The sequence below is a fragment of the Clytia hemisphaerica genome, unplaced genomic scaffold, assembly GCF_902728285.1.
Source record: "Clytia hemisphaerica strain Z4C2 unplaced genomic scaffold, Clytia hemisphaerica genome assembly, whole genome shotgun sequence".
NCBI classification, from domain to species: domain Eukaryota; kingdom Metazoa; phylum Cnidaria; class Hydrozoa; order Leptothecata; family Clytiidae; genus Clytia; species Clytia hemisphaerica.
Genome location: NW_027103840.1, coordinates 392813 through 420568, shown reverse-complemented (window position 1 = coordinate 420568; position 27756 = coordinate 392813). Strand labels below are relative to the sequence as shown.

General features: G+C 34.3%; 3 protein-coding genes across 5 annotated transcripts; 1 reads left to right on the top strand and 2 right to left on the bottom strand.

Moving 5' to 3' along the window:
- The first annotated feature begins 2647 nt into the window (after positions 1-2647).
- Positions 2648-27504, top strand: LOC136807490 (post-GPI attachment to proteins factor 2-like). Of its 2 annotated transcripts, XM_067064074.1 has the most exons (8): positions 2648-2796; positions 3076-3331; positions 4078-4184; positions 6077-6185; positions 6803-6900; positions 7249-7382; positions 25097-25159; positions 27415-27504. In XM_067064074.1, the coding sequence occupies exons 1-6, from the start codon at positions 2662-2664 to the stop codon at positions 7303-7305; spliced, it is 762 nt and encodes a 253-aa protein (XP_066920175.1). In that variant the 5' UTR covers positions 2648-2661; the 3' UTR covers positions 7306-7382; positions 25097-25159; positions 27415-27504. The 2 variants fall into 2 exon arrangements, with proteins under 2 accessions (XP_066920175.1, XP_066920174.1); XM_067064073.1 differs by lacking the exons at positions 25097-25159; positions 27415-27504 and adding an exon at positions 7827-8015.
- Positions 8214-9224, bottom strand: LOC136807464 (ankyrin repeat domain-containing protein 54-like). Its single transcript, XM_067064043.1, has one exon. The coding sequence runs from the start codon at positions 9222-9224 to the stop codon at positions 8214-8216; it is 1011 nt and encodes a 336-aa protein (XP_066920144.1).
- On the bottom strand, positions 13482-25065 carry LOC136807488 (uncharacterized). Of its 2 annotated transcripts, XM_067064071.1 has the most exons (15): positions 25014-25065; positions 24103-24330; positions 23537-23716; positions 22914-23345; positions 21959-22279; positions 21322-21535; positions 20872-21107; positions 20215-20622; positions 18937-19986; positions 17687-18632; positions 15947-17366; positions 15373-15731; positions 14551-15188; positions 14166-14304; positions 13482-13897 (listed from the first exon to the last, which is right to left on the bottom strand). In XM_067064071.1, the coding sequence occupies exons 1-10, from the start codon at positions 25036-25038 to the stop codon at positions 17908-17910; spliced, it is 3819 nt and encodes a 1272-aa protein (XP_066920172.1). In that variant the 5' UTR covers positions 25039-25065; the 3' UTR covers positions 13482-13897; positions 14166-14304; positions 14551-15188; positions 15373-15731; positions 15947-17366; positions 17687-17907. The 2 variants fall into 2 exon arrangements, with proteins under 2 accessions (XP_066920172.1, XP_066920173.1); XM_067064072.1 differs by lacking the exons at positions 13482-13897; positions 14166-14304; positions 14551-15188; positions 15373-15731; positions 15947-17366 and having other exon boundaries at positions 17819-18632; positions 21959-22276.
- Positions 27505-27756: the final 252 nt, after the last annotated feature.

Genomic DNA, 27756 nt, shown 5'->3' with positions numbered 1-27756 from the left:
AGCTGGTATTAAGATCATGCCAACATATATCATCACTGAAGAAATTCAGAGAGTTAAAGGATGAAAGTTTGGGATGGCTGTGGATTGGTTCAGTAGTAGCATTGGGTTGGTTTAAAGTAGTAACTTCAATTATTGAATGGTGAGTGACTTTTGAGAGTAGTAAGTATATAGTGAGAGAGAACCAAATTATCGTTGTTGGTGAGAACAAGATCAAGGGTGTTTCTATCCTTATGGGTTGGTTTGTTGATATATTGCATCATGTTGAGATCTTGAAGATAATTGATCCAAGGAACTCTATCATTTTTGGTTCTTCAGGGTATGATGCTTGTTTTGGAATACACAAAGGCCATGATATGTGGGGTAAATTAAAATCGCCACCAATGATAACATCAGGTGTAGGACTTCCAATTTCAAGAATTTTCAATTTTAACTGAGCCATCCTTTCCTAAAATTCGTTCATTCTTGAAGGGTAACCATTTACTGCATTATCTGGTTGGCGATAAACAGTTGAGATGAGAAGGTTTTCTGATTTTGAGTAGAGGGCGATGATTTCGACAACTCCGTTGGAAAATTCCACAAATTTTTCCAATGTGTTAGCAATATCTCTCACATAAAAAGCTGTAAAAATAATTCAAAAATTCATTTTGCATTTGCGAAAAAAAAAATAATGATGAATTAATATTACATACTAAAATGCCCCCTTCTTTTAGTCTGGTCTGATTTCCGATCTCGAAACTTGCAAAACGCCTGTCCGCCCAATATCCACCCAATCATCTTAATTTTACTTTTTATTGTCCTTTGACTTTCAAAAAATAGTATTTAGAAAATATGAATTTAAGATAACTACAAAAAAAACAAAAAAGTTTGATGCTTCATTAGTAAATTATTCGATAAATTTCTAGTTTCAATTTTCAGTGGGCGTTCTTCTGTGTTTTCATTTTCATTTTTTCATCTTTATTTTGCAATGTCAGCTTTTTTCCATAAAATATGGGTGCGCATAGAAAAATAACATTATAAACCCCACAAAGTTCTGCTCAGTGACTGGGCACGAATCGATCAATCAGATGCACATTCATATTCAGGGACAAATATCCCTGCAGACAAGTTAGTTGGACCAGACGTAAATAAGACACAATTTTATAAAAAACTAGATAGTGAAATAGTTTACGGTACGCTCTGGATATCCAGGTTACCATCAGGGTCCATGCCAGGCAGTATAGAATAAAACTCCTATATCAAGATTAAATTACGGGATTTGCAGTGCGGGCTGCTTCAACTAAGCATTCTCACCTTGGCTCCGTACCATCGGAGGTTTTTAAGCTAAGTACACTTCTATACAAAAAAAAGAAAAAAAACAGCTGCTTTCGAATATAATTTGTTGGGACTTTTGATTTTTCAAAAGACTGTATCGAGAAAATGATTTTAAAGGAAAATAATTTTCCAACAATTAAGCCCAAAATTTCTGAGTCTGGTACATCTTGAAAAATCTGATACAGTTTGGGTGCTATAATGTAGCATTTTTTGGCAATGTTTTAGAAATATTGAAAAAGGCTTGCAACAGTATTTATCATATACTTTCCAAAATACTTATCAACCATTACTTTCATAACTTAAAATCAGTTAATGGTAAAGGCAGAAAACTTTTAGAATTTTCAAAAAAACAAACATCAAAGACTCGCCTAATTTGATATTTTTTATTGTGTATTTTTTATCTTTATGATAAGTGAATTTTTAATTTAAACCCCAAAAACTTTGCAACATTGAGAAAATTTAAAAAGTTATATTTCAATATTTAACATATATTCTACGCCCCTTCACTTAGAGGGGGGGTCTCGAATTTTGAGGGAACGCGTACAAGGGGCTTATATACAATGATTTCAGTTAAACTTTCTGAAACAATCTTAAAGGGGCAGTCTGAAATTTCCATAGAATTTCCTAAGGGGGGTAACCACTCAAGAGGAGTCTTCCTACCTAAAGTTTAAGTAGGACTACTTCTTTCTAGTAAGTGTAGTAACGTGCTTAAGACTTTCTTTGATATCAAAAGGTTGGAAAACACTCAAAGTACTGGGTGACCCAAAAAAAAGTATACGGTTTGATGGCTAAATTTGTCCGAAATAATGTGCGATTTTAATGAATTCTTTTGTCATTGTAAAGAGGAAAGGCAAACTTAAAATCTGGTATATAACTATTTAAACTTGGTTCAGTGGTTCTTAAGTTATAAGCTTTTGAAGTCGAAATTTGCTTTTTTGTAAAAATCCAAAAATTAAGCTACTACAAAAATTAATAAGCTACTGTATATGCTAACTTTTAAGTCTGTCTTTCCTCTTAACAATTAAAAAAGAAGATATAGTAAAAATACACATTATTTCGGACACAGTTTACCATCAAACCTTTATACTTTATTTGGGTCACTCGGTATACACTTTCTATAGACAGTAACAAAGAGTTGCTATCAGGGAAAACAATCTTTATTTTCTATTATAGTTATTATAATTATGAACATTAAATATACCCAAAGGTTATTCTAAGTATTTCTAAGTCTGAATGTTCAATTGTCTTATTTACAAGGGGATAATTGTATTGCCCTCTCATTTAATTTTGAGAAATCTATTCACTGAAATTTGATCATTTCATACTTTCATTAGGGTTTAATTTAATAAAATGTCACAGTCTATCAAGATTTCATTACCTTTGCTTATAAACATTGCAGTATTTTTGCCAGCTTTTGGCATCATTTCTTGTGTCATATTATCAATCTGGTATCACCCACATCTTGTTACATCAACTCATTGTAAAGTAAGTAATATCTAAAGAAAACTCTGGAAAACTATAATTTGATCATTTGTTATGATTTTTATGAACTGGTATGAAGACTTTTCTTTGGTTGGTTCAAACCATTGTTATTAAAAAAAGCAGTTATTATTATGAAGATTCTAAGTTTATTATAAAACGTGGAGCAAACCAAAGAGAAAGCCCCTCCCCCACCTTCAAACAGGTAACTACTGAAAAAGGAGCAATCAGTCGCCTCTGACTGCAGTCCAAAAACTTATTATATTATGACGATAATTTTTACAGGTCAAAAATTTCCTTCCCTCGATTAGCTCAGCAAGCCACTTACCACCAGAGATTTACGTATGGAGAACTTGTATTGGAATACATTCTGGTTGTCGTTATTTATTTGGATATATTTGTTACCGTTTCTACATGAATGCTGCCTCGTCAAGCACTATACCTTATATTCGGATACTGATCAAGTTAAATTTTATTTGCAAATGGACTGAAGTTACATCTTTGGTTTTGCTATCTGTTATTTCTTCTGAAGATAATTATGGTAAGACACACTCTGCATTTCTTTGTTTTTTCCTATTCCTCTATATTACACCCCTGTCTCACAGCTTCGGCGGATCTTTTCCCACTGTGGGGATAAAAATTTATATTGAAATCTCAATGGGGATAGAAATACTACCAGTAGATACCCCTTAAAACCTACAATAAAAAAAGGTACCCCCTATATCCTGATAGAGAAAACAATAAGGGCTGAAACATTTTCTGGTGAGTCTAGGCTACCTATGAATTCTTCCCTTGGTATGGTTTTTTGTAAAAGCTGCTAAGAAAATTTTTATTCCTTCGTGAAAAAATGCAATTTTAGCTATTTACCCCTTAAAACCTACAAAATGGTTTTCTTTTTTCTTTTTATAAAATAGTCCTTTTGGTCTCAAATTTTGAACAGTGATTCACTGCAAAGTTACTAATGCTACAATTAGATCATTGGTACCTAAATATTTTCAAAACTGTACGTTAAAATCAAATTACACCTTAAAACCTACAAAAATGATCAGTACAAAGTACTCTGTACCAAAAACAAGACATACTTCAGAATGAATTGTTCATATTTGTTAAATTTTCATATAACGTTTCATTGGTGGGGGGGGGTCCATGCAAATCATGCAAAAGTTGCAATTTTGTTATAATACTCGTGTAGAAACATTCAGCTAATTTGTACAAAGTTTTTAAAATTAAAAACAAGCAGACCTTATCAGAATGATCAAATTTTTCACGTTTTTCTTCATCTTCCAGACTACCATGCACTATCGTTCGAAAACTTCATTGTTTGTGCATTGTTGCATATGTTGATGACTTGTTATATTTTCTTCAAACTGGGCGAAGTGCGTTATAATCAAAAGGTAACCTTAGATTCCCTTACATTATGTGGCTTCTAAAATGATCAAATTCGGCTGAGATTCTTTACACCTTTTTTATTCACTGTTATACCGGTTGCGCCAGAAAAAAAAGTATACAGGGTTGTTAAGTTGTTGTGAGCTTACGGTTAAAGATTTTTTTATCGATTCTTGTTTTATTCTATCCATGATGTGCACCATTGCAATGTCTTCCACGGACCCAACAGCTGATTGGTTGAAAGTGACGTATTGACTGATTTTTGGTATATGAAACTTCAAAATTGGTTCGCGAAACGAAAATTTTACCACACCATACTACTTTTAACGAAGTTAAAGTCACCCATAGCATTTAGATATCGACTTTATTCTTTTTTTATGAGATTCCCAAAAGATCAAACTTAAAAAGTATGTTAGGATTTTATTTCTAACCGAGTTGTTTTTCCTCAATTTACAGATAACTGAAAAAATCACATTTAAATTTACTTTTTTATCGATATTTTTACAGAATTCTATATATTAATACGCTTAAACGTGTGTGTTTACAACATTTTGTAAAAAGTTTTCGAAAATCTAACAAAGCTCTACAAAGCCTCCTCTTCATGGCCTTGAATCATCATCTTTTTGCATCCTAAGCAGATTTCCTACCACTAGACTAACTTTGAGACCCCAAGATACCATTTTCTATTCACCAAGTCTTTGGAGCTTGATGGGTTAAAATCAACCATCTTCCCATTTTTTTTTTCTCATTTTAAAGAATTCTTATTCTTAAAACTTTCTGTTTACAATAGCGGCTCCATATCACTTTCAAAACTTTTCAAAGTCTATCAAAGTCACCCTCGAATGTCCAACCACGATGGCTAGCCACGATGGCTAAAAAGATTTAAAATATACTTTTACCATTTATTTAATTGTGGTTAAAAATTGCAATGCAATGTTATTTTCTTTCTCCTTTGTTTCTTAAAATCAAAATCAAATCATCAATCGGCGGCTATCTTTCTTCCGTTAGAATTTTTTAGATGTGTAGTGATTCACTGGAATGGGACACGCAGCGTGCGACGCTGCGCATACGGCTAGTTAGGATTTAAAGAGTTAAAGTCGATTCCAAAAAAAATCCCAAGACACTTTTTTAGTTCAATCTATTGGGAACATAGTATCGAAATTATTTTTTCAAAATTCAAAAGCTATGGGTGACTTTAACTTCTTTGAAGTAGGTAAGGTTAAAATTTTTAAGATTTTAATTATATCCTGCCCAGTTTTTTAAATTCAGCTGACTTTTACCATTAGAAAGAGAATATTATTGGCTTTCAGAAAATATATACTTTTGATATATAAAAATTTGTTGTTCTAAAGATATGATCAATTAAAGAGAATGTGTCAAGAAAGGTGAACACATACCTGACCTACTCAAAACTTTAAAATTCATTAAAAACAGGGAATCAAAATTTGAACGAAGGATCAAAACTATCATCAAAAAATTTAATCGAAATGGGATTTTAAGCATTGTTTTGAGGGAAATATTGTTTTTGGACCTACCTTGGAGGTCCTATAAATTAACCCATGTCCGTCCGTCCGTCCGTCTGTTACCAGCTTTTCTCGAGATTGGCTCATTAGTTTTTTCAGATTTTTGGCACAAAGATGCAATATCTTGACAAACCTGTTTACTTTTTTTCTGGTGCACCCGGTATAACAGTGAATAAAAAATAAGATTGTTGGGCTTTTGTTTTGCGTTTTCTTTCATCAGAAAGAGGCTTACGCTGTTGTCCTGTAGTTTTAATTTTTGGGCCATTGGACAAAGTTTTATTACATATATTAATGAAGCAAACTGTAAGATATGTAATTAAATATTTTATGTAATTATGTATAATCTGTGGTGAATTTCTTCTTTCTTCTTCTTCTAGAATTACCGTTCATTGAGAATGAAGATCATCCTTTTCCTTTCATCCATACTTTCTTTGATGTTACTGGGTTATTTCTTTTGGAGACATAATACTTACTGCGAACCCAATGGTATAACCTTTTTTGTTAACCGTTTACTTTTTTGAAGCGGGCTACGCGGCTTTTTGCGCAATGCAATTGGTTTTTTTCGCATGACGACGCCAGGCCTACACAGGCCAGAATTGCCCGTCGTTTGGAAATTTCATTGTGACGTCACTTTTTCAAAGGAAAATTAACATGCGTTGACTGTACTGAAAATATTGCCCTCGGTCAATGCAACAACCTCGCAAGCTCGGTCGTTACTTGACCTCGGGCAATATTTCTCAGTACAGCCCTCACTAGCCGGTCATTATTGTATTAGAATTATTATAAAGGGTTATTTTTCCTCGATATAACTAACCTACACTCCGTGCTGTTAATCTGTCAGCCTTATTGTTGGTTTAACTTTCGTCTTTTGGTTTCCAATGCAAGCACATTCCCATTCAATTTATGAATACTCCAAATTTGTGTTTTGCTTTTAGGAAGTTTGAGATTTTCTTAGAATCATTAAGAAATTTAAATTTTATTATACTTTAAAAGTTCCTTGACTCACAAATTTATTATCAAAAGTTGTACATTTTTCTGTAAAACACTTTTTTCTGTGTTGCTTTTTTTACTTGACTTAAAATATTCTCTTTCTATCTCTTCAGTATATTCACTGTTCGCATTTTTCGAATACGTATTCGTGTTTTGTAACATTGGTTTCCATTGGACATGTTGCTATGACTTCCAAGATGTTCATTTGGAGGTGAGTTTACCACAGTTAACACAACAACAAGACAAAGAACATTAGAATATTTTTGTATCTTAGCAGTTTGAAAGATTGCGAATTGATTGATCTAATCGAACCGACAGTTTTTAGAAAATAAAGTATTACCGCTTCCAATTTTTCTCTTGTGAGCACTTTTTTTATATTTTTACAACACTTTGCACATAGTTTTAAATATTTAGATTTTTTATCAATATTTTCAATGCTCACACTTATAAATTTCGAATTCATCCCTCGACTTGTCAAACAACTCAATGCAGACTTGCCAAACAATTCACCTCAGACAGGAACTTTTGACTGAACAATCACTTCACTTTTTCATATAAGGCACTGGTACAGGGATTCCAGTACACTGGGCTTAAAAAGTCGACGTTGGATCTATGACATAACAAAGTAGAAACGATGAATAACAAAAACGAAAAAACGCTTGACAAACAAACAAACAAAGGATTTAACAACAGGTAGGAAGCCATTCACTCTCTCTAATTCGAACGCCCATTATCCAAGTCTTTCCATAATTCGAATTCAGAGATTAGTTCTTTTCTTATCCCTCTGCAGGGAAGTTGTTTGAAAAACGTTACCTTCTCTTTAATTCGACGAAAACTTTGATCTTTTGAAATATCGAAATAGAGAGAGCTTCACTGTGATATTTTCTTTCTTTCTCTGTGCGACATTGAGACAATGAACACTTATTAAAAAAACAACTACTCAAACTACGATATTTACAACGAAACGGTGGCATCTTGAACCTGTTGATCAAAGACAAATTCTACCTGTTTATATTTCTTTCTATGACCAACAAATATGATGTCAATACTGTAAAGTGTTCAGTAGAGAAAATAAAGGATCAAAAATAGTTTGCAGAAGAACTTACAAGACGACATCGTTTAAATTTGTTTTACTAGTACTTGTTGACGTCACTGTGACATATTTTGATTGACAGACGACAAATTCTACGAAACCGGACCAATTACGTAACAATGACATTACTATACACTGACTGATCCTTAAAGATTATATGTGTACAAAGTGTTTCAATATTCGATAATATCCTTTTTATAATTCTAGTGATTACGGTATAGCATATTTTTTCATTTTTTCCACATATTTATTTACACATACCCTTAAAATATTCCAACAATGAAATTGTTGTCTTAAATTTCGTATTTTATGAAAATAAATTTATATTATTATTGCATTTTTTACAGGAGGAATAAATTGTCACTTTTTAGCCAAATTTTAGATAGTTATATAAATACACGAATTCCAATAATGAACTAAGCTTTATATTTTCAAATATAACTTTCCGGAGGTGCAAAGATAGGAAAGAGTGGAAGGGACATGCGTTGTGTACGGTCGATCTTCTTTCGCTTTTTCGATGTCTTTTTCTGCTCTCCTTCGTATTGTTCAGAGACCTTCAGTCCTCCTCCTGATTGCTTCCTGTTTTCACTTTTTCTGTTTTTCTTTAAAGCTTTAATTTCGGATGGTTTAACATCATCATTTTTTGCATTTGAGCTAAGTTTACGTAATGCATTAGTCACTGTGTTATATTGAGAAGCAATATCTTTGACACTGAAACTTTTACTTTTGCCAAGTTTTTTCTCGTTCTCTTTCTCATCGATTTGTTTACTTTGTGACGTCACTGTACTAGTGACTGGTATGGATTTCTCACTGCCGAAATCGGAGATAATACCAGAATCTGTCCTTTGTAAATTTGGTACTTGCATAACGCTTGTTTTTCGACGTGGTTTTCGTTCTTTCAGCCTCGTTTTGACGAGAGTCTCTTTCCGTTCTTCCTCTGCTAAAATATTTTTCCATGTTTCAAGATTTTTCATCAGTTTCACACGAGAACATCTCAAAGAATATTTACGTAGTTTTTCTTTAACATTAAAATGTAACTTATCATTCACACAATCGATGGGCTGTTTTCCAACTGAGTTTTCTATGAAAGGGTTACTTCCTCCTTCCATCAGTAAATCAAGTATAGCCTCGTTTCCAAGTTGTGATGCCACATGGAGGCAAGTATTTCCTTCTTTATTTCGATAATTTACGTTAATACCATGCTCAATCAAAACACGTACTGTATTTGGGAAATCTTTTTGAACTGCGTGGTGTAGCAATCCCATTCCATCTTTACTTGTGGTTACAAAAATACGTTCTTTATTCCAACAATGACGTAACATAAAGTCCACTAAGGTCCAATCGTTCTCTACAGTCGCCTCTTTTAATAATTTACAGACCAGATACTGTTTCCTTGCTTCAGGTGGTGGGATTGGTAACAATTCCTTTTTAACGATCGACATCTCTGAAAAAACTTCTCTTTCCGAACACCTTTCTATCGACGATACCAAAACCGACTAACCAAGCAAAAAAACCTTTAACCAATTAGGAGATGATTGTTATTGTTTCTTAATTCGGGATTACTGACTCATCCGTCCACTTAATTTGAAAAACTTTTTTTTAATTACTCCATAAATTAATGACATTCGAATGAATAATATCTTCCTTCATCCAACGTAACTTCACCTCAAAATGATTTGCTTTCTTTTGCTACCAGAGTGATCTCTATGGTGCTCTTAAAAATTTTCTTCTTAAGTGGTTGTTTTTCTTTTACGAAAACTCGGTGTATATTTCACAAAGTTCTGCGTCAAACGTTAAAACAGTGTGAATGAGTGATGTTTGTGAACTTCTTGAAAAGTGCATCCAAAATATACAACACGTCTTCACGTAGGTTAACTATCACTCCAAATGAACTTGTTTGAAAGTTTATTTGCTTTTTCGTCAACCAATGGTTTCTTACTATAAACAACTCAGTGATTAAAGATGTCTAATTTTTGGAAACAATTATCTTTATTTCGGTCTATTTACGTCGTCTTTCATACGATTCCCACAAAACGTAACTCATTGTATTTGTAAACAAAACTCTGACATCCTCTCGGAAAGATATTCAATACATCTTATTTCCTCTCCTTAGCTCTTTATAACAATCCGTCTATACAATGTAAAAGTCTTTTCGAACAAATTTGCGAAAAACTAATCATTCTCTCCCCCTTCAAAATGATGTCAAAATATTTCGAAATTGTTTAATAGAAAAGTTAATTAAGCTTAATTTGTTTTTACTTGAAACCTGTCAAATGTTTTCAAATAAAATCTCATTTAAGTAGACAAAAACACTTTGGACGTAAGCCTGAGGATTATTAAAACCTACGCATTGTGCTATGACACATCAATGGATCAATGACAGCTCTTTATTATTTCATCACCGACTAGTACCGGAACTAAACGCAGGAAAAAGTAGGACAATAGACCTTATCGGAGTTTTTGACTTTTCTAAAAAAGCGATGCATTGTGGGATTGTTTCGAGTTTATAACAATAGAAATTTCTTAGGAATTCCTCGATGGAATTCTATTGTAAGACACTCGAAACAATAATCCCACAATGCATCGCTTTTTAGAAAAATCAAAAACTCAGATAAGGTCTATTCCTCGTACTGAGCGGATGACATTGCAATCGAACCTGATTCGTCTGTTATTTCAAGGTCAACTTTCTCATGTCGCCTCTTCGCTACTTCAATCCGATTTTCTCAACCTATCAAATGAGATTATTGAACGCGAGCTCCTTCAACATTTTATCAGAACTCAGTGTGATTTCCCAAGGGGATGAATTTTCCGGACACTTGTAAATCTGGGTTATGAGGACCGTTTATACACACCAGCAGCGAGGGCATAAGTCTCTTAAAAGAAATGTTTTAACCCTATTAGCCCCAGGGGGGGGGGTAGAATCTACCACGCTGGAGTTCTTTTGCGTATATCTCGGAGAAAAATTTTTTAAACGACTTGAAACTTTGTGACTTTAAACAAAATCTTATTAAGAGTATTTCTGCAAAATTTTAGGGTTATAGCTTGTCCAGATCAAGTTTTATGACTTTATTGTGAAACATGACATATAACCCAGCTAAAATCGCTTAAAACTCATTATTTTAAATTGTTGATAACTTTTAAACTATTTATTCAATCATCTTCAAATTTTGACACGTGATAGGTATTGACAATATAAATTTGAAAAATTAGAAAAAAAAAATTTAAAATGATGACGTCATCATTAATGACGTCATCAAATTTTGAAAATTTAACTCATCTTCAGCACAAATTATAAGATAAAATCTTCATGGAAACTGCAAAACCGGCAATTATGTTAAAGAAGAACCTTTTATCTTTCAGAATTTTTAAACAGAATCTAAATATCATTATTGGTTCGAATAATGTAATAGACATTTTTGTAAACCATATATTTTGGCTTTATGCCGACAGGTGGAAATTTTGTGATGACGTCATCGGTTTTTGAATGATGTCATCAAATTTTTTTTTGTTCCAGGAAATTTGTGTCATGATGGAGAACATCTGTACCAAATTTCATGACCGTAGCTCTCCTAGATCAAAAATAATCGAGGGTGGTAGATTCTACCCCCCCACCCCTGGGGATACAAAAGTCAAAAAAGCTTGGGGCTAATAGGGTAGGTAGCATCAACCACAAGACACGGTTACAAAATCAAAAAACCTCAAAAAATCATTAACGGGCTAATGAGCTTGTTTTGATAAACAATTATGTAATTTCACATTGATCATTCACTAATTTAAGAGGTAGAAACTTTTAGTTTCCTCGTTGAGGTTCTACTCGCAAGAAAAAAGCTAAACATGCTATCAAAATTGACTTGATTTTAGCATCAAATTCCGACACCCTCTGTTTAGTACAACGACTCCTTGACGCAAACCGCATAATTATGCACTGACCTCCAAAATGTGTGAATTCTAGGAAATCAGCCCTTGAAATACTGTGCTCCCTGATTAATACTCTCGGAATTCTATCAAAAGAATTTCTCAATGTTGCAAAAGAATTTTCAAAAATATTTATTCAATCAAAAACATTACAATTTAAAGTTGATTGCTTACAAGAAAACATAAAAAGCAGAAAAAACTGCCTTTTTAATTTTTTTTAGTTTTTTTTAACTTGCCGATCTTTAGAGCAATATCCTTTGATGAAATGAATTTCACTGAAGGTTAGCACCTGTAAAAAAGAAATTTAGTAATACTCCACTCTTGAATTTCTTTCCAACAAGCTCAAAACCATTATTTAATTCAAATTCTATCAAAACTTTGAGCCTTTTTTTTTTTCCTCCCGTGTATATTATACTGATACACAAGTCTCTTTTGAATTTGTTTGAATACACGCTTTTTTTTTATAAGAATGGTGTTTTTTCATTTCATCATGGATATTCTTAACTTTTTAGCGAAAATCATCCCAAAATATTCTTACAGTATAGGTTAAGATCGAAATTGGCAATCTACAGGTTAAAATGCATTAAAAATGGCATTCTTAGGTTCAGTTGCTAAATTCCATGATGATGGTGACATTCTTACCATATTCTTCATTTTTTGGCCATTTTCATCATGGACATTCTTATAAAGTGTATTCTTATAAAAAAAAGCGTGTAAATGATTTCAAGCTTCGAGATATTGAAGAATGATCTTAATGCTTTAAGGCTTTTGGACATGAAAAATTTTTTTTTCGCGTTGGTACAATGCAACATGCTCTATCCCACCAACACAAGAAAAAAAGTGCGTGTCCCATGAAACAAAAAAAGAAGCCACGGGTGGAGACACGAGAAAGCGTTTCAGGTTAGTAGGATGGAGCATGTTGCATTGCACTAACGCGAAAAAAACTTCTCGTATCCCCCAAGCCTTTAAAATGGCCAATCGGTTCATCTCTTCAAAGAAGAGATGCTTTAAATTTCTATTCCGTCAATGGTATATCAAAGTCAGAGGTCTAATTTGGAGGAATGGAGGAGGTAAATTATTGATATCAGTACAGATGACGAAATTATGGCAGCAGGTGTCAATTTCTTATCAAAAGAAATGCACTTTACTCTCTGGCTAATGATTTCCATCTCAAACACCTTTTTTTCTTTTAGAAACAAGAAAAAACCTCTCAATAACATATTTAAGAAAAATCTTTCTATTGAATATATTTTTCAAAAACCACTGGAGACTTTTCCACGTCACATTCTCACTTTAGAAAATTTGTGTGTTCCCACAGAAGTTAGATTCGACTAAAATTGAGAACGTATGCCAGGCAGGCAACAACCTGAGAATGCTCTATTATTAAATATTTACCCATATAGCGTATACCTTATTGGAACTAATTTTCGCGGGAACTAATTTTCGCGGTCGAAAATAAATATCCGAAAAATTGCATTTCGCGGGTTTTAATTTTCGCGGTTTTTTCCATTCTGGAATTTTCGCGGGTTTTAATTTTCGCGGTTTTGCCCTTTTTTGGACAAATTTCTTTCATTTTCCTAGGAATTTTTCAAATTTTTCGATAAAATTGGAAAAAATTGTATTTCGCGGGAATTAATTTTCGCGGTTTTCAACTCTCAAAATTTTTCGCGGGATCAAATTTTCGCGATTTTGACGAAAAACCGCGAAAAACGCTAAAATTAAAACCCGCGAAAATTAGTTCCAATAAGGTAGTCCAACATGGGAAAGAAGTTCAGAACCTCAAGTTTTGATAAATTGAATGTTTAGTTCTTTTCAATTCATTAGTGCAGTTAATACAAAAGAGAATGTATAAAATAAAACATTTATAAAATAACAATTTTTACAATTTATATTTTCAATTTTTTCATTTTTATATTTACAAACAATGTGTCATTTTTTATTTTTATTTAAAACATGATATAGTTCAGTGTCAATGCATTTGGTTGACTTGGCGCGCTATATCTTCTCCATCTGCTTGTGACGACAGAGTTGCCTTGGAAACCGTTACCATGGTAGGGTGTGACTCGTCCCAGTCGTTGTCACTCAAGATGGCCAGATAAATATCATCACTTGAATCCATCCAGAATTTGATGGAGCGAACGGAAGCGTATCCACGAGTTGGGATGGTGATCTCTTCTTGCCATTTATTTAAGCCACGGTGCTGAAAGAAAATAGATATTTTGGAGTATTAATTTAATTATCTTTAGATAGATTATTCACTATTTTCGTCTTTTGACAAACTAAGTATTAGTAGTCTTACACAAGTAACTGTTTTCGATTTAAGTTTCTAAATAAGGCTAATTAAATTGTAATTAATTTCTCATCTCAAAATAATGGGAAGAAAATTTACGGAAATTTTAAATCCTTCCGATTATCGAAAAAAAAACATAACTTAGGATCCGCCATTACGAAATTGTGATATTACTAACCCTAAGCACGACAATATTTTGATCATAGGTTGCTATGGCAATGTAAATATTGGAACCAAATTCGAAATGGGTGACCAAATAAGCAGCATAGATATCCAAGTGTTGATATTCTTGAAACGATTCTTTCGATTCTTCAAGCCTAAAATGAAAATCATTTTAGTGTAAACAGAGATAAGGTGATTGTTCTGCATTTTATTTTCATTTGATCAGTCAAGTCAAGGTTACAGGGCATATTCATTATATGGGTACAAGTAACTGAATTATTGGATGCATTGAAATTACCTTTATATGATTATTTTCAGAAAGATTCCAGGTCTAAACCCATAAATTGCACTATTTCAATACAAGGCAGCAGAGACAAATTGTATAGAAGAAATTCACTTACTTGTAGATCACCACAGGAACTGTATATGAAACGGTTAATGAGCCTTCACTAGAGTCGTATGTGTTGGCAATCACTAAAAATCGTCCCAAGTTGGTTGTTATACTCGTAACATCGGATGCGTAGTACGTTGGGATGGATTGTACCAGGTGTGCTTCTCCTTGGAAAGAAAATTCTGGAATTGGATGGACAACTGTGTAGATATTCAGCTGTGGTTCGTCATTTGAATTCACACCAAGTAAAGCGATCATACTGGAAAGATTTCTGCTATCCACGATGATTCCCTTTGTGACGTCACATGTCTCGTTTCCAAAGCTGATAGAGTTTCCTTTGGGATAGATGACCAGTGATTGGTCAACACATTTGGATTTTGAAGTTTTAGGATGTGTGAACAGGACTGAATAAGTTTCTTGGGAAGTTTGGAAAACATCTAAGCCTGTTGATTTTGTCATCTCTCGCGTTGATTGTTCATAACTTTCGTTTGAATTTTGATGGAAATTGTATTGCATAGCGTAAAATTTGTGTGGATCCAATGTAGTGTTGCCACAGTAACCGTTTACTTTCTTGGATGAAGTAATTAAAGAGACGTTCTTTGAGCCCAGTGAGTCGAGCTTTGTTCCGGAAATCGAAGAAGAAGTGATCTAGAAAAGAGAATCGAAACATGGATAAATTTCTTGTTTGAAAATATCTCTTTATGTCTTCTCTTGTCATCAAGTAATGTCTCGATTTTCATAACTGGAATAATTGTTCACTAACGGCTTTCAACCCACAAAACCAATAAGTTACTCCCGACAAATTCATCGCAAAAATTCATTTGAATCTTACCTGTAAAATTGCGATGAACGTTTCTTCTCCTTCGAATTTTCTGTAAACGGTACTGTTTGCACATGGAATGTCATACACGTCACTTGATGCCCCTGCAACCAACCAAGTCATGTTCCATTTTTGAAGTACATCCATCGAACTTGATTTGTAGTTTAAAAAGATTTGTTCGTGAGGGACGAAATAATCAATTTTCTGTCGAATATCACCAATAGCTTGTGACAATTGAGTGATTGTTCGCTCGTTCTTTTGAACAGCTATTTCGTAGGCTGACAAATCGTAATTCAAAAAGTTAGAGATTCTGGTCATTTCAGAGAAAATAGAAACGTTGACTGAATCCACAAGCCCAGTCTCCAAATTGCCTGAAAATAAAATAAAGATCATTGAAAGATATTGGATTTACAAGCTACGTTGTGGCTGAGATTTCTCAGGGCTAAAATGACCATTGAGATTGAAATATTTGAACCTCATGTTTCTGTTTTTCTGTCCCCTCACCTTATAGGCTTCTTGAGATGAAAGTTTTTTAAATGAGGTAAATGGTGTAGTTGAGTCAAAGAGAGACAATGGGCAAACTCACCTTCTACAATCACATCTCCATTGATCACTTTCGAACCAGTCACTGTATTTAGTCGTTCCGATACAATAGATTCGTTGTACATCTTCTGTACGTCCACTCCATTGATATGGTTTGGAGTTATGACATCTCCTTGAACTTCCAACTTCAGTATGTGTTTATGACCTGTCACTTTTTGATTGGTTGATTTCAACAGCAACTCTTCCGACGAGATATTCACTTGATTCAAAAGTCCAACTTCAAGATTCTGTGACAAATTCACTGGATTTTTAAACACAACATCAGTTTCTATGGAAACGTTTTCATGAATAGTGACAATCTCCTTTGCGATCTCTGATAGGTCGAATCCATTGATAGTGCTGTTTGGTGACATTATCAAGTCATTGGTGATTATGGTGTCGTTTGAAAATGTCTTTATGCCAGTTATTGTGATATTTTCATCATCTCTAATTTGAACAAAATCACCAGGGAATGAATAATTGTTGATCTTCTCTACGTACAGGTTGTTAGTTGTCAAATATTTCATGGTCTTCTTACCAACGATACTGTGGTTTCCAGTTTTAGTGACCACTTCTTTCTCCAGGGATGAAATATTTAATCCATTGACTAATCCTTGAGCCTTGACGTGTCCGATAGTCGATCTTTGTCCGAATTCTGCTTTCTGGTATACATGGTTACCGACCACGTGTCTTTTAGGTCCTTCGCATTTGTACAAGATTTCTTTTTCGAATGTTGATACGTTTGAATGTTGATTAAGCGAAATGAGATCAGAATCCTGTTGTAGAATCACGTGACTGAATGTAGTTGGTATGTGGATTGATTGGTTGCCTTGCTTCAATAGGGTCGTTGCCATCAGCTCTGTCAGATTCTTGGAGTTGATTAAACTATGAGCAATCAGATGATCAACGCGAAGTTCTGAAGTGAAAATCTTCTTGCCGGTAATAGTTGCGTTTTGATCGATGAAGACAATACTGTTGAAAAACTCTGTTAGATTTTGACCATTGAGTAGTTGTGTGACCAACTGCTGTGTTGTGATACCGTCTTGGAAGAATTGGTGAGATGAAATGGATCCTGGGTTGCTAAGCTGAATCACTTCTTCCAAGAAGTCACGACCGTTAAGGTTGGTAATATTGAGATCGCCATTGATAACAAGCTCATTTATGTAGACATCACCATGGATAGTTTGATCACCATCTTTCATCAAGGCTGATCCAACAATGTCGGTCAAATTCAATCCATTCAATGCATGGGTGGATGTGTTACCACGGATTGTTAGATTCTGGATAGTCGAGTTTTGTCGAATCACAACTGAAGGCTCGTTCTTGTTGATGGATTGTTGTAGAAGTTCGGTCAAATTGATTCCATTGATCAAACCACCAACTTTGAGATTCTCCATCGAGACTTCAATCTTCTCTTGGAAAATCTGAAAAAGGGTGAAAACTTTTCTAAGAGTAGACCCACGATATATGTAACAAATTTTGATTGAATCTTTTGTTCAATTGTTAGAAGGAATTTTCAACAGAGTATGAAGGTTGGGCCAGAGATTTTACTTTAAGTGATCAAAAGAAAATTGTGAGGAAATCACTGAATGAACTAAATGTATTTTAAGCACCATTTCGAGCTACACCACTATTAGCATTTATAAAGATTACGAAGAATGGCTGTAAGAAAATTAAGAAAGAACGCTCATGAAATTCTTCAGGCTCTTTCAAAAATTTATTTGATAATTCTAAATGTGCATACCTTCTTTCCAGTGACAATTTGATCCTCATCCAGCTTCATAGCTTGATCATTCAATTTTGAAATGTTGACACCGTCGATCAATCCCACCGTTAAATTACCGCCAAACGACACGTGGTTTTGGAAAACCTTCTTCCCTTTGATAATGATGTCATCTGCTAATGTTGTCACCAGTTCTTCATTCAATTGAGTCAAATTGACGCCATCAATCAGACCACTGACTGTCATGTTATGCACCAGTAGACGTTTAGCGTGGGTACCGTTTGGAAAGTCTTTTCCCCAGAAATTACATGATCCTGATTGGCTAAAAGTGCATCACGTGATAGATTTACTCCGTCAACCAACCCATCAACTTGAAGTTCATCAAAGTGAGTGTGATCATTGAAAGACCAATTGGCGATGACGATTTGTTCATGGCCAACCTTCCTCAAAACACGTTCGTAGAGTTCAGTTAGATTGTAACCATTTAGCGTATCAGCGGTGATATTTTTGACGAATGTGACGTTGTTGAAAGTGTAGGTACCATTGATCACTTCATCAATGGATCGCTGCAAGAAATCACCAGGGAATTCTAAACCATCTAATAAACCATTAAGAGTGAGATTACCACGGATTAAAACATCTGAGAAGGATTTAGTTCCATTAACAGATATCTGTCCGTTGGTTTTATGGATTGATTCTTCCTTAAGTTTCAATAAGATGTTTAACCAGGTACATTGTTGGTCTGTACAGTTGTTGAACCATATCGAATCTGTGGTCAAGTTACTGAAGAATTTTGTTGCAGTTACGTTTTGAGTTGTATTGTAAGTCATAACGTTCTTGATAAATGCATTGATGTCAATTCCATCAAGATGATCATGGACCTGAAGATTGTTTGACATTTGGAGATTCTTGGTGAAAATGGTGTTGCCAGTAATGGTTTGGTTGGATGAAACGTCCATGATGTCTTCTAGAATAATAAGAATGTAATTGATTTCAGTTACTGGTCTACTTTTAAGCCCGACTATATTAATTTCAAAGATATTCCTATTAAAAGAATGTTATAAACAACCCGTTTCTAAAAAACATATTTAAATTTTCCAATGGTGATGGATTAAGTTTGTTCTTTGAATGAAAATGAAACTTTTGCAGAGTAAAGTTTAAATGAGTGATTTTACAAAATGTGCTGCACTTTAAAGCATCTACGCTACGGGTTAAGATAATTACAGATAATCACACGAAAATCTAAAGTATCTTATTAAATTAAGACTAACCAGTAATATTGAGGTTGTTGATTTTTCCATCCACGGTCACGTGATCAGAACATGTGATATTTTGCTTGAATGTGATTGGATGATGAAAGACAGTTGTTTGATCTGTGAATACCAAATCATCGATTGTGACGTTGTTGAGTGTTTCACCAAGCGATATTTGGTCATTGAAAGTGACGTTGTTTTGGAATACGATGTTGCCAAATTCCTGGACGGCGTTCAGATAGATTCCACTGGAAGTGAGATTGGAGACATCCACATCATTAATTGTCTTCTTGTCCGCCATGTTCAAATCTCCCTTGATTTCTATGCTGGAGAATCGTTGATATGCAGTGACTGTGTCTTCTTTATTCTTCTTTAAGGTGTCTGAAGCAATAGTAGAAATGTCCATATTGTTGACCAGGCCCTGGATATGGAAATCCTGTTGCATTGTGGTCTTGTTTGTAAATTGATGCAATGCAGTAATGTTTTGATCTGTATCCAATAGCACTAGCTTTGAAGTATCCACACCATCAACTAAGCCATTGACTTGAATGTTGTTTTGAGTGGCTGATGATGTCTGGAAGTCTTGGAAAGTCTGTTGTCCAGAGATGTTGGATGCTTTGTTGATTGATCGAAGCTTGGTTGTCGAAATATTGTTGATGTGTTGGACAGAGATGGAATCAAATGTGATATTGCTAGTGAAGGTTATTTGGGATTCGAACACTTCATCCTTGTTAATGTAGATTGCATCTCTGGAAACGTTAGAGAGGTCCTTTCCATTGGTTAGATTGCCAACGGATACATTTCCATTTATAGTCAATGTCTTGAAATAGACATCATTTTGAAATTTGTTCAATCCAGTAATCGTTTGTTCAGTTGAATATGTGACCGAGGATTTGATTCTGTTTTGAAGAACTGCCAAGATGTTTCTTTGGTTTGTCTTCTGGACTTGTAAGTTGTTCACCATAGTGACGGTATTGAGATCGGATTGGGAGAGTTTGATGTTCTTGATTGTGGCATTGTTCAAGTTGGTTTTTCCATTCACTGTGAGGTCTGTGAAAGTCTTGTTCTCTGAAAAAATGAAACAGAAAAGTTACAGCCTTTTTTTTACGATTTCGGTGATTTTTAGCCATTTAAGCCTTTCTCCAATAGAGCTTTGCTTTTTATCTAAGTTGCCATGTTTGAAAACTCTTCGTGTAAGGTAGTGAAACCCTCGTATATATGTAGAGCTTGTCTTAAAATTTTTCATCTCACTATTAAATCTGTTATACGTGTAAAGAGGTTAGACTTAAGATTTACCTGTCAAATAAATAACATCCTCCAGAAGTACAATATCATTTTTAATCTTCGTGAAGGATTCGTTCACTTGCTTTGCACGTGGTAACAGTTCATTGTAAACGGTTCGATTAATCTGTTGGACAGTTTGTAAACATGTCTCCAACAAGTCAAAATTAGGAAAAACTTGTTTGAATTGGAAAGAGTAGATGTTATTGACGTCATCAACAAACTCTGGTTTTGGTTGTATTGCCAACATCTTAGTGGAGAAGGAAGGAGTGTTGATAGAGATGGAGGTTGTAGTTGCAGAATGTTGAAAGATCTGATCTTGTGGCTGCTTCTTGGTCAAGTAGAATCTCCAGCCATCGTAACTGTAGAAGGTGACGTTTCCATGCATATTGGTGTGTGTTAATATGAACTCGCCATTTTGACCTAACAAAATATAGAAAAATAAACACAAGTTTAACTCTCAATCGATATGGTTTAAATCAGATTGAAATTGGTTTGAATTGAAAAGGCAATCGTCGGAGAAAATCATAAAGTTATGAGAAGAAATTGAAAGATGAAGATACCTTTCAGAAGATTTAGCCTAAAGTCGACCACGAAAGATTCCAAAATAAGTTATAGGCAACTAAGAACGAGCTGTTTTTGAACTGAAATTTGAGATTGTAAGCAACGTACCAGTAACAGCAGTCCATTTCTTGGCACCATTCGTTTTAATACATTGAAAAGGCACAAACAAATTCCAGTTCCATTTGTAGATGATAGAGTCAACCTCATGCGTCTTGCCGAGCCCAGGGACAACCTTGACATGGTTTGCAACCGCGAGGAAATATTCACGTGTTATGCCTCGACCAATCACGAAAAACTCCAAATCAATTGCACCATCTGTTCGTAATTTTTGGAAACTTCGAAATCTAAGATCGGAAATAAATTGACGAGAGTTAATAATAAGAATAATTAATAGCCACAGTTACCTCCCTTAGGTATAGTATAAATAAGAAAACTAGACGAAATTCAAATTTATGGAACAATGTTTTGAATTTTCTTATCGCCTTATTCATGAAATTTTCATATCTGTCAATTTGAGCTATTTTCCAAGCCAGTGCCAAAAACGATGAAAATCCTTACTGTCGTTTAGCCAAATCAAAAACATAAATTTCAGAATCCAAATGATATTGTCGTTGATCGTTGATGTGGTTAGCAACTGCTACAAAAGCGTTGCCATGGATATGAAACGATTCTACATCTTCAGCACCATATGTTATCAAGTTGTCGCTAGGGACGATGGTTAATCCAACATGGTTCCATTCGTAAAAGTATGGTGTACTTCTGTAAGATAATGCTAGAAAAAAAGATTGAATGAAATAGATTTTCCCATGATCGTTCAACCGATTGGAAATGTAGAGGTTTTATGGAATAACTTGTCCTGGCAGAAGTTTTCTTCGCTTATAAGAGTTTTAGCATCCTATTATTAATTTCTGATCACATAGGCTCGGATCGTTGATTTCTTTCCACAGGCATAATTTCGATCCAAAATCTGCCTCAGACTAAAGGGATAAGAATGTAGTAAAATGTAAACATTGCGCGAATCACGTGTCATTAAAGAGAACAATTAAAATCACGTGTCCAAAACAAACTTGTAAAACAATTGAAACAAAAAAAAAACCAATGTGACATTGGTTTTGATTTTGTATCCCGCTGCATACGGTATGTTTACAAATTTCTTTAGTACTTTAAAATGGAAGTTTAGATAACATTTACTTACAACTGCAAGAATAGACGATCTTGAGGTATTTATTTGTATACGGGCATGGGTCAGTGCTTGTACCAAGAAGTGTCAAAACTCTCGATTCCACCACACAAGTATCTTTATCTTCACAAATTTCACTAATCTTGTCCTTTACTCGAATATTACACCAGTAGAAAAATTGGTAAGGACGTGCGTAATTGATTGTTGGACATTCCCAGGTATTGTGACGTCCGTAAAGTGCTTCACTGATACTGATATAAGTTCCACCGGTACATCGAATTTCTTGTTGTTCATTGTTACAAACGATCGTTCTTCGCTCGTTCCCTGGACGTGCTTCTAGGAAGAAATCAAAAAATTGTTACAGATTTATAAATTTAATGATAGTATTTCACATGGAAGTTTCACGAATAACCAAAATGAAGCAGGCCTATTTGGTCATATAAGATGAAATTCTATTATACGAGATATGTCCAAAATTACAAGAGTGATTTTATTTTGAAGTATCATGATATACTTAAGTGAACTTTTGGCAGGGCTTAAATCTTGATTTAGTGGGTTTTAGTAAAATCCGCCATATTATATGGGACGAAATGGAGTTTTTATAAGCTCTTATTTGATTTGGTCGGTCGTTAACCAGTAATAAAACAATTGTTACTTTTTCTAAAGAACGCGACATTTTTAGTACTTCGATTCAAATGACTAATTAGTAAAGTATCTTATAAAAGCTTCATCTCATCTGTATTATATACCCGCCAAATTTTGTACATGAAAAAAAATCAGCCTTCTTAAGTAAGAACTATCATTTTTTGATTTGCAAGCGTCTAAATTTTCTCATTAGCCAAATCAAATCCCCGCTAAATTATACAAATTCTGCCATTCGCCAAATTAAATATTCGCCCTAAATCGTATTTTGACCAACCGCCGGACGCCAAAATAAATGCTCATAAGGAAAAGTATCAATTTAATTCACCTTTATTTTTCCTGTTGACAACAGCTAAATACGGTTTGCCATAAATTTCGAGGCTGGTAACAGCTGAAGGATCGTAAACTTTGAAGTAGATAGGTTGATATGTGTGGAAGACACCTCCGGAGAGTCTTGATGGATCATACATGTACATTCTCGAGGAAACACCGAAATAATGACCGGAAAACTTCTCCAGGACCACCAGGTAGATTGATTGTTCAGTTTCCATGATTGTGAAAGAGATGCCATCTTGAACTTGGATGCTCTGTGCAAACTTGAATGTCGACGAGGTGAGTTCGTAATTGTAAAGTTTGATCTCAGTGCTGGTCAACTTGCCAAGGAAGATTTTATTCAGTAGAACAAAGAATTTGATAGTGATGGCATCTGTCAAATCTCGGAGTATCCAATCTGCGGAAATCCCTTCCAAGACGTATGAACCTGTCAAAGAGAAATTTCGAAGAAAAGTTAAATTCAAGCTGTGCTTATCATAAAGTGTTCATTGAAAATTGCAAAAATTACATAAAATTACTGCTATATCCAGAAACGAGGCAAATGCAATCTCTTCCTTTTTCTTATTTTTCAGGTTATGAAAATATAAACAAACATTACAAAATAAATATAGCGCTTACCAGAGACACAAGGGAAGTTGCCACATGATTGTTTTTCTATCAAATCTTCATTCAAACAAGTTCCATTCAAACATTCTCGACTTCGTACGCGAATTCCGCCACCACACTTGGCTGAACAAAATCCGAAGTGGCTCCACTCGGAATACACTGTTTCATTGCCAGCAATACCGTCACCTAAATCTGAGTTAAAATAAAATGTCATACAATTAGTCTTACAATCAACTTTCGTAAAAAATGCACAAAGGTCTTTGGTCAATTCAATTCAATCTTTCCGTAAAAAACGATTACATTACCGGTAGGTACAAAGAATAAAAATATATAATAAAATATCTCCCGACGAAAGGAATTGAAGCATTATCAGCTTTGTCGATAACTATCGAAAAGCAGTAGAAAAAGGTCTTTGGTGAGACATTGTTTTCCATTGGCTGGACCAGAATTATTCCCATCTCTACTTCCTTATATTGAAATTTTGATTCTCGTTTAAAACTAAAACGAGTTCCCACTATAGTTTGGTTTTTCGAACACATTTGAATAGAAACTGTTTCAGAAAGAAATCGGGCCAATACCTCTTCTTGCTCGATGGTGAAAATTCGTTTTGATAATCGGATCACGTGACAAGCTGATGACGTCATCATTTGTATTGTAATGCAATGAGATGGTTTGATGAAGTTGTTTGTGAACAAGTTCTTCGATTTCACGTTTCAAACGAAGCGGGATTTTCGAATGCAGTTCTTCATCGTGGAATGTTTTAACGCAATACGCATGCTCCACACAAACCACAACCAAAAGAACAACTGAAAATAAAGATTTTACACTTTTACTTTTCGACGTACGACCTATAACGGACAGTTTTAACGACACAATTCAATTTAATGGCTAATATTCAATAGGAGTTGAGTTTTCGCATTTATACTCTAAAAAAAGAAAAATCGATCCCGAATTTTCAATGAAATATAACTCTAGGAAAACAATCTAATTTTTCAACGCAAGTCCAAGCTAGAACCAATACAATGGATATAAAAAGCTTCCAAACCGTAGCTTTTTTTTCGGTTCGAACACAGCACATATCCATACCTTGTTTACTGTAAATGAGGATAAATCGAGGCCCAAAAACTTTGTTATCTCAAGTTCACAAGATTCATTTGGGTAACCCTTGTTGCGACTGAGGAAAAAAATTGCTTATTCTACCCTTGATGGGACATTTAAAAATCTTGACAGTAAACAAGATTGAACTCCTGACACGGGATAAAATTTGATTGAACAAAATTTAATCCTAAGCCTTGTATTATCGTGTTCGTAGAAAACAGTTAACATTTCACTTAATCCAAGGTGATAATCTCAAAATCTGACATTAAAAAAAAGCAAATTGATCTTTCTTTAAATATTAGAAAAAAGGTTCATCTTTCGGATAAATATTGATCAAATCTGAACAAACTAAAGGCCAGGCATATATAAAAAGGTAGAAAGCTAAACTTACATTTCAAGATGCTTTTGACTTCCATTTCAACACACTGTCTTGTTGAAACATATCTAAGATAGAAATTTGTTGATTATTTATAGTTTTCCATCGAGTGTGCATTATTGAAACAATCGATTCCCAAATGGATCATTATCGTAACAGAGGTAATTATGTTTACTCTTGACAATTCTCATTTGTGTTATGTTCCTCTTTGTTAACTGAAATAAAAACTAATTATGTTTTGTGGTTAAAAATAATACTCCAGGGAGAATTAGTTTTTTAGCTTTTTCGAGCAAAATCATCGCATATTTTAATGTTTTTTTATCACGATATTATTATACCGCAATTTCTTTCCCTCTCTTCAACAGTGGAGAAGGCATTTCCCCTGAATCATATCTGGGTTCTTGAATTATGAGAATGGTGTTTTGCTCAACAAAAACTTTTGATAAAACTACAATACTTGGTCTCTAGTCTTCCGACAAGGTTTTTCAACAGGACTGATTTCAATTTGTAAGAGTTATTTTGATTCGGGAAGGAGTGGTACTAGGGTTGGCGGATGAGGGGTAATTGCGGACGGGACCTCCGAAATCTGACCTTTAGAGAGACTGAAAAGGTGACACTTTAAGAGACTTTTTGACAATTTTTTCACTTGAAATCAATTTTTTTTTCTAAAATCATGAATTTTCCGACTCTTGGAGACTTTGAAGGGTGAAAAAACCGACCCTTACCGCCCGCACATACTTAGCACCCATTGTTGCCTGAGTACTCCCCCCCATGGGGTTTTGATTACAATAAAGTTAATTTCGCAGTTTTTTTTAGCTCCTACAAAGGTCGTGCTTTTAACCTCCACTGTTGTCGTTTTCAGAATATTTCCTTTCGTATTTCAAACCGATAAGATTGAATGATTCAAATATGATTTTTTGAGAGGCTTCTAAGAATTTTTGTCTATAAGTCACGGCAGGGTCTGTGTTCATTCAGATTTTCTCGGAATATTTAAAGGTGTCTGATTCTATTGAAGGTCACGGATGAAAGTGCTTATTGTCGCTAGTATTTTTTCTATTTACTGCCGTTATGACGAAAGTAAAAGAGATGATCAAGCTTGTTCTTCTTAGAATTCCATTCCATCATTAATCAGATTTACGAAGTGACGTGAAACAGAAATAATCCTCGTGCAAAAAAATCAAAATTCAAATAAAATCCTGAAAGTTGCACCTTAAAGTGTTGATGTTTGCCAGGATGTTGCAATTTTTACCCCATTTCACTGAATAAACACGTTTTTTTATAAGAACAAACTATAAGAACATGAGGCTTCGATGGCCAAAATGTTAAGAACAAGTTAAGAACATTTTAAAGCTTCGCAGACTCTAAAGCACCAAATTTCTTAGGAAAATGGACAAAAAATGGTGAAAATAAGAACATGTTACGAAACAATTTTAGGTTTAAAACTCAAAAAGTTAAGAACATCCGAAGGTTTTGGATGTTCTTTTTTAAAAAACGGACCGTTAAAGAACGATCGTATTTTAACCAAGTGCTTCTCCACCGGGGAAAAACCAACACACTGTTTTGTAAGAATGTTCTCTGTTGTACTCAATAAGAATAAATGCCCCCCGAAATGGGCCAAAGAATTCAGAATATGCTAAAAATAACACCATTTTGCAATGGAATCGAAGAATTCTATTTTTAAAGCATTTTTTCCTGTTAATTTTTGCTTGAGGTATGTATCACGTTTTATATTTAGGTTAGATTGATTGTACTAGGAACCCTCTAGAATATTTTAGGATGATTGCCATCACAAAGTTAAAAACAATCATGATGGAATAGAGAATACAGCGTGTGAAATCTTCTTCGAGAAGTGTGTAAAATAAAAGATGAATACGAAAATATCCAATGTAAAATTTTTTCAAAAAATAAGCAGTTATTACTTAAGTAAGTGTTTGCCTTTTCACTTAAATAATTTGTTCATTCAAGAGAAAATTGCCAAAATGTGGGCGTTCATGTTAAAATTTTGAAAAGATAAATAAAGCCCTTTCTACACTGAATCAAGGAATATCACACTTGTAGGAAATAACGTGAAAAATTGGTGAAAAGGGAAGGTCGTGAATCTTAATTTGTTATCAGGGAATTCACACTTTTCATTTCAAACGGTCACGCAAAACTGTCATCATTTCCTCGAAAAAATCTCACATCTTTACGATCGTCGTGTAGATAGGGCTATATGAAAAGGACCACCTTTTGTTAGAAAGCACCCCACGTTTGTTTTTTTGAAATGTTGTTGTTTGTCAAAATAAAGATTTCACAATTATCTCAGATTGCATATAAATAGAGAGAGGGTATATTCGATTCTCCGTTAAAAAATAAATGTTTGCGAGCGAGTACACAGGTCGAAACTTTTTAAAGAGCTTGTTTATTTTTGTTTCAGTATTATCAAGAATGAACATCGAAGGGACTTTCATTGGTTCGCTCAGTACAACTTCCAACAAACTCAAACAAACGGTTAGTCTGAACAGACGAACTGTTAGTAATTTGGATCACGAGATTTATCGCTTCAAACGAGAGAAAGAAAAGAATACGGTACAAATCAAACGAGAAAAAGAGAAATTTCTCGCTAAGCAGAGTCGTTTACTTCCTTCAATACCTAAACACCGAGAAGATGAACTCCTGTTACGGAACACGAAACCAAGACCCAAATCATCCACATTTTTACCGGCCAGTTACGCAGCTAGTCCGCCATTATGTAAACGATCGGATAAGTTACAGAAAG